Raw genomic sequence first — 14,646 nt, 5'->3', positions numbered from 1 at the left:
AATATATGTTGTACTTATAGTGAAAACTAACCTTGGATGATGGGTTAGTAGACTAAAAGCTTTAGGAATCCAAAGTACAACATATAATAAGTACCCTGTATCAAGATTGGTGCAAAACAAGTGATATTTGACACAAAAAAAAACCTCTTCTGGGGCCATTTGGGTGGATTTTCCATATCTCTGGCCCCCCTTCTTCGATTTTGACATGTGACATCTCTTTCTGATCGTTAGAACCAATAGAATCGAAGGGAAATCGTCCCGCACACACTCATGTTAAAATAAAAAGATGGCGTCTTCGTGCATTCAATGAAGCTACAGAGCCTATGGCCTGCTCTACTTTTTAAAACGGAATTGCAGTTTTATTGCTTATAGATTATCAGAACATTTCAAAGGGGACACAGCCACATTGGATATTAACCTATGGATTAACTACATCATCATTGTTATCGTTTTAATGCCATTGAAGACCAGTTTAGACCAGACAAAGACGAAGGTAAGCCATGTTAGCGTTGTGGGCTACCTAGTGCCACTTGTTTTGATGTACGTTTTTGTTGATAACGTCGTTAGATTCTGTTTACGATCATAAACGATGTGTTGGATGTGCAGCTAGGATAAGTAATAAGGGAGCTAGGAGTGATTTTCGGTGCAGTAATAGGTTAGCATGTTTTGCTCAGGGCTAATTCAGAGGCTCACTGTTAGCATTGTGTGTTTTTTTGGAGAAAAAAAAATGAAAAAGATCAGTTAAATGAGTTTGTTCCCGTTATATGGATATAAGATATTCATAGTTTATTAAATACTAAAGTTCCTTAGACGTTGTTTCCTGCAAATGACGCGATTTCGGCCCCGGAACCGGGTCCGTGGGGCCTAGCTCGGCTCTGTGTGTGTGTGTGAAACGAGCCATTTTGTGTGCGAGCGAGAGAGAGCGCACCGGTACTGGAGATCGTTGTTGTTAGCTTCTGGTGCTAGCGAGCTACGCTAACGGATATAAGTAGTTTTTTCAACAACAAAGTGGAGGAGAGTCCTCTCCTGTCAGACTGAGAGACTCAGTGAACTAAAGCACTCTCTCAGTGTTATCTCAGTGGGTCTCAAACGTTTTGGTCACCATTAATGTAAACAATTATTTCCGAGGCACACATTTATATGATCATTATAGTTATAAAAAATAAGAGAATAAATGAACAGGTATGAAATACTATATGACATCCACAGAAACAAGAGTTTCAGCATTTGGGTCATACAGTGCTAGTCCCGGGGATGTCGTCAGATCCTTTTCGATGCTGTCAAAGGCCTGTTGCTATTGCCCCCAGGCCCACATGTTTGTTTTCTTGAACAAGTCTCTAAGAGGATGAGTTTTTTCAGCCAGGTGGGGTAGGAATTTCCCAAGGTGATTTTTCATCCCCAGAAAGCGTCTCACCTCACTGACATTACTGGGCTCTGTCATGGCTTTCACAGCGTTAATCTTTTCTGGGTCTGCGCTGACTCCAGATGCCTCTATAACTTCCCCAGAAACGTTATTCTGCTTTTTGAGAACTCACACTTGTCGTTAAGTGTCACTCCTGCTTCCTGCAGTCATGATAGCGTCCTCTTCAGCCTCTCATCGTGCTCTTTTTGTGTGGCTCCCCAGATGAGAACGTCGTCCATCTGACACACAACACCTTCCAGGCCCTCCAGGATACGTGACATTCGTTTTTGGAAGTGTTCTGGTGCTGATGATAGGAAGTGAGAAATGGATTTAACTTCTGTTAGACAGCCATATGCCATAAATGTTTGCATACATTCACAGTAAATATTTATTCAGTATGATAGCTGTCTAAAAGAAGTTAAATTCATTTCTTACTTATTCTGACAATGTACTTAACCCCAAATCAAAGAACCCAATAAAAAGAGTTGTTAAATAATAGTGAAGTCACGTTGTAATAACAATAACTCATCTCTCTCTCGTTTTATTTTTCAGCTTTGCCAAAAGCCACTGTGTCAAGTGTCCTTCCTGGGTTGCCGTCCGGAGTTCTCCAATATGGCGGACCATCTCGCACATGCGCACTGCAGAACAGGCAGAGTTGCAGATCGGGTAGTGATAACAGCGTCTACCGCCTCTGCGTAGAATAACAGCAGCAACAAGAACCTGTGGGCTCATCCAGTCTCTGATTGTGTTACGTTATTATGAGAGTGCTCTTATACTTGTTTGATTCTGAAATTGTATATATTTATATAAATATATGTGTGTGTATGTCCACATCTGTAGCCTGTTATTGTCTCATTATACCGCACTGTCAAAGTAAATATATAAGTCGTCATGAACACATCTGTCCATCAGACAGAGTGCCGCTGTGCCTCCTGTCATCATTAATGGACGTCTCTTTAAAATGATCGCTCAGAGGAGAGGATTTCCCATTTCTCTAGTCTAAACGCCTGCAGCTTCCACTCCTCTCTCCTCGGGTCCCCTCCCCGACTCCTCCGCTCACATCTCCTGTGGGCGGGACTAAGACACTAGGAGTCGAGCAGGGGAGTTGAGGAGGGGAAATTACAGAATTGAGAAGCCTTCATTGTGTTGGCAGGTGTTAATTAAAATCAATGTTTTATGGCATAATTTAGTTTAAACATACCGTCAGCTTAAAAGCTGTTTTATTCTGAAAAAAACGGAAGTTCTCGCAAGTGATGGCAGTTTGACACTGAAGCTTTGAACGGAGCTTCAACCCTGGACTCCCTATTCCATAGAAGCAGTGCTTCGAAGTTTGCTTCAAATCACATGACATATGACGTCCGAAGCATGGATGTATAATAAGAGGTCCGAAGCAGCAACTGCTTCAAATCACGTGACATGTGACGTCCGAACCAGCAACTGCTTCATTTCCTGAATGAATCAACTCACTGGTTCGCGGTCCAATCAAGCGATTCAATGCACTGCCTCGTCTCTATTCTGACAGGTGACGGGTTGAAACAGTTTCAAATTTGAGCGCTTCAACACTTTATAACCGCTCTAAACAATGCGCAATGTGTGGGTTGTTGTCGTAGTTTGCGTTGTTCCTGTTGAGTTGTTGTTGGTATTGCATTTGAATTGGATCTTTATAGAACAAGCCAGGAAGAAAGATAGGTCGATCTGGCTCGTGAAACACTTCGAAATGTGGAGAAGTTGTGACCAAAAAGACAATTATGAGTAATATAGAAACACTTCAGGAGTTAAAGGAATAGATAGCCCAGTGGATAGCCGGCGGCCAGAATGCGGCGATGTCCTCCTGGTTCAAGGCCCGGAATAGATACACTTTTAATCATTGCTTTTCAACTTTAATACTTTAATAACTGATAAAAGGCCCTCTCCGGCCCAAAAAATGTCCAGCAATCTCTAGTCTCTTCTCAATAACCCAATACACACTATTATCAATCATTAATTGCAAATAGAACATGATATTCAGTCTTAGTGTGTGTGTGCATCGAATATTTTTCAAGGCAAATATACATTAAACCCACTGCAGCCTTGCACTTCGCCAGGAGAGGTCGCTGTAACTGAAGCTTCGAGAAATGAACATATTTCCGACACAATTGTCCAAGTGGTTCGATGCTTCATTCAAAGCTTCATTTTGCCATCACTAGTTCTCGCACAATCTTAATGCCAAGCTTTTATTCTGAAAATCCTTCATCTCCGATTCACATTTAGCATGTGGCTAATATTACTTTGAAAATGACACGGAGTGTTGCACACCAAAACCTACTGACTTTAACACTACATCTATAGACGTTGAGATATTATTATTGCTGAATATTAAATGAAGGTACAGTTTATTTTAATAAGTTTTGTTTACAGACGTAGGTAGCTATGCAACCCTGTCTCCTAAAAATGACGTTCCCACAGAACTAAACTGCATTCTCAATTACATTTAGCGAGAAACGTATTTTCTCCCACGTTACGTTTGTTATGAACGTATCTCAAATACTTTTATTTTCTACATATCTTCTAGAAACATATTTTCTCCCACATTACGTTTCTTATGAACGTATCTTAAATACGTTTATTTTCTACATATCTTTGCCATTTATTGTCTTGCTTATAATAATGATAATAGTCATTTATAAATATCATTTTAGAGCACACATTTGAAATCAGTAGGCGAGGCTGTAATTTCGCCAGCTGTTACTCTCATCAGCGAAGGCAGAAAATAATAGTTTTAACATGCCAAAAAGCTGCTGTGTCGTTTATTGCACCTCAAACATTAAAACAAATCCAGAGTTACGTGTGTCTGTACTTCCTCCAAGAAGAAAGGTCAGTAACAGAAGATATCTGTGACGCCAGATGTGGTGTTGTTATTGCGATATGATATCCGAAAAATATGTCAGTTTAGGATGGCCGAAGACACTCCACTACCCATAATCCCCAGCTATCGTTTGGGACTACATTCCCGTTGACAAACCCCGTGATTAATCTTCAAGCTCTGAGATTGGATGTTGGAGTGGCAGTGCGCCAAGGTTATGCCGAGCGTCAAGCTCTTGGAAATGGAACGAAACCACGGCAGACTATTCAAAACTGGACTCGAACGCCCCCCGAGAACTACACATGCTGGCTATTGTGTTTCGCAACAAGTGTCCTCTATGGCACGTCTCTACTGGGAATTGTAGTTTTTCCCAAAATTAGAAGTTGAAAGTATTAAACTGTGTAGAGCCCTGGAGGTTTAGGCGATAGGAAACACATTGGTGTGTACAAATGTAAACATGTAATTACTAAATGGGTGAAAATCGCTTGTATCCATAATGGGCAGCATTAATATATACCCACATGACAGCTCATTGTTACTTTGTAATTCTACTCCACTACATTTATTTTAGTTACTTTGCAGATTCTGATTAATGATGTGAAATATAAACAACCCTTAAATCAGACTTTAGTTACACCTGAGTAAAATTCAGGGAAAATGCCAACAATCAGGAGAGATATTTGATTGTTGGTGCTTGAGAGGACTAAATATGTATCTGCAGATCTTTATAAAGTATATTCATTAATCGTTATTCTCTACTAATAGTTCATTAAAGACTGTATATAATGACTATTTTGCCCATCCCTTTCAAGATTTCAAGATTTTCGAAGGTTTATTGACATATCATAATACACAACTACGGTGTAGTTATGCAATGAATGAAAAACTTGGGTCACAGGTTCCTCAACAGTGCATGCAAGACATCTATCAATATATGTGTATACCTCCAGCAATAAACTGTCATATTCTGCACATTTCTTATACTATCTACTATCTATACTATCAGTCATTGGTACTGTAGTAACTCACAGGAGGCTTCTGGTGAGCATAGTGGAGTTTAATGGTTAGTGGCTGAAGTGGCAGAATTGACTGGAACCACATCCATCCATTTTGAGTGTTCATCGATGAGCACAAAAAATATCTTCCCCATGAATGGCCCAGCATAATCCACATGAATACGACTCCAGGGCTTATCAGGCCAATCCCAGGGGTGTAACGGAGCTGGTGCCGGAACATTTCGGTGCTCTTGACATGTTATACAGGACTTGATCAGTATCCTCTACATCCTTGTCGAGCTTTGGCCACCATACATAGCTCCTAGCCAGTGCTTTCATCCTGGACACTCCCGGATGGCATTGATGAAGCTGTCTCAAAACACTTTCTTGGCCTGGTTTTGGCACAATAACTCTTGCGCCCCACAACACACACCCATTTTGGATACTGAGTTCATGTTTCCTCACTGCATAAGGGCCAAACTCAATCTCTTTTAATTCTGATGACCAGCCTCTGTTTACCAATTCCCATAGCCGTGGGAACATGTTTCAAATGGGGGGTGCTGTGGGGATGACACCAGGGCCGGTTTTGACCAATTTGCTGCACTAGGCAAGATTTTAGCTGGCAATGAAAAACCTCTACAAAAGACTAATACACTACAAAAAGAGAAACGAATTGATATGGTGGACAGCTTATATAAAAAGGCTTCAAATGTATTTAGTATTGCATGAACATGTTGAATTGGGGGGTGGACTTCAGATCCTCTAAGGGGGTCCGGGGGTGTGTCCCCGGGAAGATTTTTTTAACATTTTAAAGTAAAATACTTCAATCTGGTGCACTTTGAGCGCCCAATTACTAGAGACTGATCTAGGGGATACAACTCTAAACACCCATGTGAAAAAGATCAGTTTGTATGTGAACATAACCAATAACCTACCATAGCCAATAACAAATAAATGTAGGCTAACTTGTTTTATTTTTGTGGTTCATTTATATCTTATTTTACCAGTTAACATTTATTTATGCATATTTTTAAATCTCTCCAATTTTAAACAATATTTTTGGTTTACTGTCCTATAGTATACATTGGAATGATTTCAAACCTGTTTTTATTTATCCTAATAATTATAAAGGTGTCCCTTTGAAGTATTTGCTTACATAAATTGTGATCAAAACGTTTGAGACCCACTGACAGAGCCGGCCCGACCCATTAAGCGACATAAGCGGCCGCTTAGGGCCCCGCAGCCACTAAGGGGCCCCCTAGCAAAAAAAATATATATATACATTTTTTTATTTTTTTTATTTAAAAAATACAAAAATCTCAGTACATCGTCGCCGTGATAAGTATGTTTAATTAATTGTGTTAATATGCCTAGATTGCCTACTCTCAAAGTCATGTATTATATTATTGAGTCAATAATATAATACATTAACCGTGCTTTACCTGAACCTCATCATGACACAAGAGAGGACGGCAGTATTGTAATTTCCCGTGTTCAGTGAATGCAACAGAGGCAAGACACCAGACCAACCAGAGAGTTGAATGGAAATAAACATCTGTCTTATTGGCTGACAGGTACCTATCATGTGAGCTGTGACAATGTTTAAAATAAACTGTCAGTCAGACTCAGAGTTTTTGAAGATGGACATATGAAAACATTTTCTTAAAAAATACGACAATTCTCAAGTGGTGGCTCACACAACAACCCCAGAGCCACCACTTGAGCCAGGTAAACAAGGTATGTAAATGTCAGTAAACTTCCAAGTTATGCGAACATGTAAGCAAAGCATAAATTACAGCTATGTTGACGTTACTTTGAATCGCGGGGGTAAGCTAAACCGTTAGCAAGTAGCTATAGCTAGCCAGGTATATTAAATACAGACTTTGTCATACAATCTGAATGTAATGTTTTTTAGCGTTACCTGGTGATTTCAAAGAAAGCTCTCTGGGAAATGTTGACTTACTGTTCGACATGAAGCTAGAAGCTACCTTACAGTAGGCCTACACAGTTGATCCGGAGTCCTGTCAGTTAACGTGTTTCACAGTTAGTTTAGCTAAGCATCAACCTAGCACTGAAATATATGGATGTTATGTGAAAAGGTCAGCTGAAATGGTGGCATAGTTGCCACTGCTTTACATGTCAACAGCATCTTTAAACGTATTTGAAGCAGTAAATGTGGCTGTTTGGCCACTGACGTTGCCATAACAACACCTGAATTTAAATGTGCAACCTCTTTTTGTGACAGATTTTTGCAAGAAATTATAATTCTTCTGAATGATATTCCTATTGACAGCTAGTTTCTATGTGAACATTATGAGATGGACAGCCAGAGAGAATAAAGGAAAAACAGTTATGAAATACTATATGACAAAACAAGAATACAGTTTAAAGTGGACCTATCATGCTATATTTGAAAAATATAGTGTAGGACCATACCTATATAAGGCATATTTATACTTTTTATTTTTCAAAATACCAAACAGATCATGCATTTTAGCCATTCCTCATTTCGCTCAATTTAACACTGTCTTTGCATGGGCTGATTCTGTGAGAACAGCACCATCTACAGGCCTGGCATATGTACTACAGCGTCTCCAGCGCTTTCGAACGGCAATGTCCGTGGCTGTCTCCTCCTGATTGGTGGAGTTGGCCCAATAGCCGTAGCGCCACTTCTGTGACGTCATAGAAGTGTTCAAATCTGGATCAGTCTGTATCAGATCCATTGCAGTCCCTTTTTAAGAGATTTGGGTATGGAGGAAAATAGAGAGGGTTGTGTTTTCTGACACTTGGTGAGTTCCCTGGAACACCGGGGACACATATTCATGAATAAAACATGTACAAAAGTGCATTTTGCATGATAGGTCACCTTTAAGTGATTTGTAAGATATCCATAAAGAAAAATCTGTTTACAGTTCTGTTTCATATGGGTGTTGAGAGATGTATCCATAGATCTCTTAATTTTTCTCTCGAAGTGCACCAGATTCATGCTTTTAACTTCAATATTTAAAAAAAAATCTTCCCGGGGGAACATGCCCCCGGACCCCCCTAGAGGAGGTGAGGACCCCCCTAGAGGAGGTTAGGTCCACGGTGTTTACATGCTTATTTATACAATATGTGTGTTTATGCTAACATCATAAGACAAAAGTTGGTTCCGTGTTGTATTGAGAACACGCTAGAGTGAGGGGGGCCCCCAAGCCAAAGCTCGCTTAGGGCCCCCAAAAGTCTAGGGCCGGCCCTGCCCACTGAGATAACTTGGACTAAAGTGAACTATCTAAACCCTCAGAGTCCTTTACCTCACTGAGCCTCTCAGTCTGACAGGACAGAACTCTCTCTCCACATTATTGTAGAAACAGCTTCTTATATCCGTTAGCGCAGCAGAAGCTAACAACAATCCCCGCCGGTACATCTTGTGGAAGTGCAGATCCTCTGTCCTCCACCAGGGGGTGCTGCAGCACCCTCAGCACCCCTACTTCCCACGGCCCTGCCAATTCCCGCACCCGTGAGAGCACTGGATCCTTGTCTGTCCATACTTTCACTTCATCAGCAGTCACAAGTGTGATGTCAGAACTCTCCAGCATGAGAACCCTCTCTTCTGGCTTCCCCAGGTCAGGTTTCTCTGGTAGGGGCAGTACTCAGCTCTGTATTGTTGTGGTACTTCCCTTCTTTGTACAATATGGTGTATTCATAGGCTCTCAAGGTCACGGCCCAACGTTGGATCCTCGGTGATGCCATTTGGGGTACTGCTCGCATCTCACTGAAAAGTGACAACAGGGGCTTGTGATCCGTCACTATATTAAACTTCCGTCCATAGATGTACTTGTGGAAGTACTTATTCCAAAAATCACTGCCAGTCCTTCCTTGTCAAGTTGTGAGTAGTTTTTCTCTGCAGCATTTCATGTCCGTAATGTAAATCCAATGGGTCTTTCAGTTCCATCTGGCATGCGATGTGAGAGCATAACACCTAATCCATATGGTGATGCGTCACATGATAGCACAATGTCCTTCTCTGGGTCATAATGCACTAACACTTCAGCTGACTGCATCATGTCTTTTGACTTTTCAAACGCTGTCTGTTGTGCCTCTTCCCTCTGCCACTTTGTGTCTTTTTATAGCAGTTTGTGCACTGGAGCAAGGGTGGTTGACAGACTGGGCAGGAACTTGTTATAATAGTTTAACAGTCCTAGATATGCTTTGAGCTCTGTCACATTTGAAGGTGTGGGTGCATCCTTGATTGCTTCCACTTTCTCATGCACAGGGTGCAGTCCTGTGGCATCCACCTTATGACCTAGAAACATCACTTCCTCACTCATGAACGAACACTTGGTTCTTTTGAGCCTGAGACCGGCCTCCTGTAGCCGTTTCAACACCAGGACCAGAGTCTGCAGATGCTCTTCGTCGTCTTTCCCTGTCAGCAGGATGTCATCTGTAGCAGTCCCTCCATGGTCCGTTGAAAAATAGCTGGGCTAGATGATACTCCAAAAGGTAACACTTTGTACGTGAACAAGCCCTTGTGTGTATTTATGGTCACATATGTTTTTGCTTCTTCATCCAAAGGGATTTGGTGGTATGCATGACTGAGATCTAGCTTTGTGAACTTCTGTCCACCTGACAGGTTGGCAAACAAATCCTCAATTCTGGTAATTGGATACTGCTCCAGTTTTGATATTCGATTTACAGTCAGTTTGTAATCACTGCACAACCTTACTGAGTCATCTGGTTTTAACACCGGTACCACAGGCGCTGCCCACTCTGCATATTTTACCGGTTCAATTATATCCTGGGCTAGGAGACGGTCCAGTTCGGCCTCAACCCTTCCTCTCATTGCATACGGGACCGGTCTAGCTTTAAAAAACCTGGGGGTTGCTTCCTTGTCCACATATAGTTTAGCTGGGGGCCCTTTAAATTTCCCTAGTTCCTCTTTGAAAACCTCCTCATATTCCCCAAGTACCTCCTCCAAGGTCTCTTCCCTGACATGGTGAATCTGGCTTTCAGGTCTCCACTGCAAACCTAGCTTCTTAATCCAGTTCCTGACAACTAGAATAGGGCCCGTCCCTGGCACAACTACCACCGGTAGTTCTTTTACTGACTTTTTGTGCTGCACTTTTACCATAGCTGCTCCCAAAACATTTACCCTATGTCCTGTGTATGTTCTGAGTCTCACTCTGCATGGTTGTAGGGCTGGTACCTCTCCCCCCATAAGGTTTTGTACACTGAGTGGTTCACCACTGTTACCCCACATCCTGAGTCTACTTCAAACTGTGTTTCAGTTTCGTTAATAGTCAGTGTTTCTAGAAATGGCTTCTCTGCCGGTATGTCTATTTCCTCCACTTTGTACAAAGTGAACATGACCTCATCTGTGTCTATGTCATCTTTTTCCCCCCTCCCCCTGGCTGACATAGTTTGCTCCCTGAGTTTTCACATGCTTATATCTCTGATATACTCCACCCCCTTTTGCTTGTGAAGCACTAACTGAGCCTTTTGACCAACACACTTTCTGAATATGGCCTATCTTCCCACACTTGTGACAGGTTTCTTTAATAAACCTACAGTCCCCAGCTATGTGCTGCTCACTGCCACACCTGTAGCAAGCCTTATGCTGGTGCTGCTGCTCACTGGGGCTCTGCCTTGCCGTCATCTTGTGCACTGCCTCAGGTGCGCTCATGTGCGAGAGTGCCGACTCCAATGACTGTAAGTCTCTCACATCCTTGCTGGCTGTCTCAATAGCCTGGGCCAGCTTCAGTGCCCTGTCGAAGGTCAAATCCGGCTCTGACAACAATCGCCGTTGTATGCGATCCTCCCCAATCCCACAGACCAGCATGTCACGCAGCATTTCTGTTAACTTGTCTCCATAGTTACAATCTTGTGCTAATTTCCTTAGCACAGCAACGTACTCCATGACTGTTTCTCCCAGCTTCCTACTTCTTGAGTTACATTTGTAGCGCTGTACAATTTCACTGGGTTTGGGGTTGAAATGGTCTTTCAGCAGCTGAACAAGCTCATCAAACGTCTTATCTCCTGGCCTCGCCGGGCTGATAAGGTTCCTCATAAGGCTGTAAGTCTGACTGCCAACTGAACTGAGCAAAATAGCTTTCTGCCGACCTGCATCTTCGATTTCATTAGCTTCAAAGAAATATCCGAGAACCTCACAATATTCCTCCCACGTCTGGGATTGACTATCAAAAGGAGCGGTGTTTCCTACCGTTGCTGCTGCCATTTTCTAGCTCACACCACTGTCAGGTGTTTTGTGCCGTTAACGTAGCCACTCAACAGTCTCGCTCATTTGCGTGCATTTCCACCAGGCATCTGCTGTACTTTTATCCTCGTCGCCATTATGTAGTAACTCACAGGAGGCTTCTGGGGAGCACAGTGGAGTTTAATGGTTACTGGTAGTGCCGAAATGCTACTCCGGTTCATCACATACTTAGCATAACAACATAGCCTCCATTTCCTCTTCTATGCTTATTGAACGGCAACAACTTCAATGTGAAAGTGCCACCTAGTGGACTGGTGAACTAACATGCAATATATATATATATATGACCTTACAACAGGTACACATTTATTTATAAAGCTTTGTTGGGTAAACTCCCTTATTATATCTACTCTCTGGTAGCACAGAGAGTTGCAAGCAGCTATTGTCTGAGATCGCATGATGTAGTGTTGATGTGCCAAGAGCAAGGACTGTCTTAGGTAAGACAGCTTTTATGTGCGCAGCTCCACTTGCTTGGAACAATCTTCAGCAAGAATTGAAACTGAGCAATCTCATTCCTCTGCATGTTTTTAAAGCTAGGCGAAATGAAATGCTCGTTGATACTATGGGCACTTGTAAATGTCTATAACTATGTAAATGTATCCTGTAAATAATAATGTATGATGTCCTTTATTATTTTATGTTTCATGTGGAACCTATATGCTACAGGTCTCCCTTGAAAAAGATATCTATGATCTCAAGGGACCAATCTGATTAAATAAAGGTTTGAAATGAAAAAATATACATACATAAGAGTATAATTAATGTGTATAATAGCAGTTAAAATAAGTGTTTCAACATAGTTAACATTGCAGGAAAGCAATATATTAGACGTTAAGTACTTTGTCAGGCTTAATATTTATCTGTAGATAGACACCCTGTTGGAGATTTGAGGATGTTTAAAACCAACCTCGTCTCCGCGTGTCGTTTGGTAAGCTGGGTAAATTCGTAAAAAGGAAGGGATTAAGAAACACCAGAATGCAAGTTAAACAATAATCTTGTTTTAATGATACAAAGTAACAATACAAATACAAAGGAAGTACTTCCTGCTCTTTCTCCTGTCTTACTCTCTGGTCAGCCTGAAGAAAAAGAGAGCGAACCAAAGGAAAACACAGGCTTTCATACTAAAAACACAGGAGGAGGTGTGTGGGTGCTTCCCCCAGAGGTCATCTTATTGGGAGAGACCAACACATGGCCTGTCGTACCCAATCAGCGCGACACAGCAGAAGAAACCCGGAAACAAAAAGTCTCTTTCAGTTTGACGAAAACCAGATACCTTTTGGTGTCTGGAACGAACCTGCTCTAAATAACAAGTTTCCTTATCTTATTTCACATCTTGCAGTCAGCACACACACATTCCCCCTTATGGCTCTTTGTCTCTGTGGCCACCTTCCCCCCCTCAGGTTACCACACACAAGTTAAAAATATGTTTTAAGATATAGTTGTTATAGTTGGCTAAATATACGTAATACATGTAAATTACCTTCATATCAATAATAATGAAGGAACACATTACCTATGCTCTTAAGCAGTATTAGAGATGCTTTTCAAATAGTCAAACTTCACACAGGCCCAATATAGAGAACACACTCATTTGTCCTGTAGCCTTTCCTGCCATTTGAGCTATTGTTCACATCTTTACTTCAAATAAAAGGTTTCACATTGCATATTTCCAGCTTCCTTTACACATACTGTTATTATTAAAACAAAGTAATTAACCACACACATCTATTTAAAACCAGTAGATTTCCCTGATAATTGACATGCTGAAAATCTTAGGAAGAATGTCCCCTCCCCCAGCTCTCTCATCCCTGTCATAAAAGCTGCTTCCATTTCATATAGAGTAATAAAACATGTTTAAGCTAATTTCTCCACAATGTTTGTAGCCATTTAGTAACCACACATGAAAGAATAAAAACAGAGGTATAGTTGAACAGTAATCACGCAGCACATATATTTACTGCAATGAAAACACACACACATCTGCCCTAACCATGTGTAACGCATCCTCTTTTTTACGATGGAAACATTCCATAGATTTGGAGCTATGCCCAAAAAGGATGTCCCCTGCTCACATCCCTCTCTAAACACAAAGACTTCACCTCAATATATTGGGGAGGAAAAATATAATTTGTCCCTTCAAATTTAACACACATGAATATATATAAGGTGACATTAAAATGAATATACCAGATTGAACTTTCCTGCCATAACACGTTACTTTAATACTTCAAATAATACTTCAACCCCCAAAGCTTTTTTCTTATTTGAAAGAAGACCTTAACCTAAAGTATTATTTAATGTTTAAATAAAGGTTAATTAGTTTGTCTGTTTTGCACATCCTCATATTAATATCTTTGTACATCCTGCACTAAACTGTTTTATTGTAGAGATCACTTATAGTTTCTTCTTGATTTTTTACATTCTGTATTTCTATCATTGACGTTCTACTTTGCCCTATGAAAGTATGTACTCTTAATATTTTTTTCATCGAATAACATTATTCAACAAAAATAATTCAATAACATGCTTTAACCACTAGGCGGTGCACACAAGGTACACACAGCATACTAATAATAACTTTGTATTATTAGGACACTTAAGCATGTATAACATCTGAAGATATTTAGTTTTATTCATGTTTTTACATAATTTTACAGGATATTGCTATACTATTTGTCATGTTTTACTTCTACACATTAATATCTGATTTGTAAAACATCACAGACAGAAAGGTATATCCGTCATTTAATGGTAAGCTATTGAAATTGTGATTCCATAGATGTGTCTCCCATCCCCCAAATCCCCTGATTATTCTCTCAACTCAGTATTTACATTCTTATATTCAAAGAAAATCAGTAATATCTTTAAAAACGTGCATTGCGGTTAAAACATCCAATCAGCGAGCTGAGGAGCATTCTACGTCTGTTTCCGGTATTGTTCCTGTAATGAGAGTTCACATTTATGCTACATTGAAGGGTGGAATTGACTACACATCTACAGAAACATAATTTGCTTCAGATATAACTCATAGCAAATAAAGTATACAGATATACAGTAAGTAATAAAAAGATAAAACACTGGCATGTAACTTACGTTAGAATAAATAGAATGGTTTTGAATAATAGATGAGAGTAAAATCTACGTCACTTTACAG

The 14,646-nt window shown here is 40.6% G+C and overlaps 1 protein-coding gene across 1 annotated transcript in view; it reads left to right on the top strand.

Moving 5' to 3' along the window:
• LOC307035964 (cyclin-dependent kinase-like 1) overlaps positions 1–2,144 on the top strand; it is a 49,982-nt gene extending 47,838 nt beyond the window's left edge. Inside the window, exons 13-14 of the mRNA XM_079675866.1 lie at positions 1,625–1,719; positions 1,955–2,144. Of these exons, the coding sequence (XP_079531992.1) occupies positions 1,625–1,680 (56 nt within the window). The 3' untranslated portion in view covers positions 1,681–1,719; positions 1,955–2,144. The remainder of the gene's footprint in view (positions 1–1,624; positions 1,720–1,954) is intronic.
• Positions 2,145–14,646: the final 12,502 nt, after the last annotated feature.

The sequence above is a fragment of the Notothenia rossii genome (assembly GCF_949606895.1).
Source record: "Notothenia rossii genome assembly, chromosome: 4".
Taxonomy (NCBI): Eukaryota; Metazoa; Chordata; class Actinopteri; order Perciformes; family Nototheniidae; genus Notothenia; species Notothenia rossii.
This window is presented reverse-complemented; position numbering and strand designations above follow the sequence as displayed.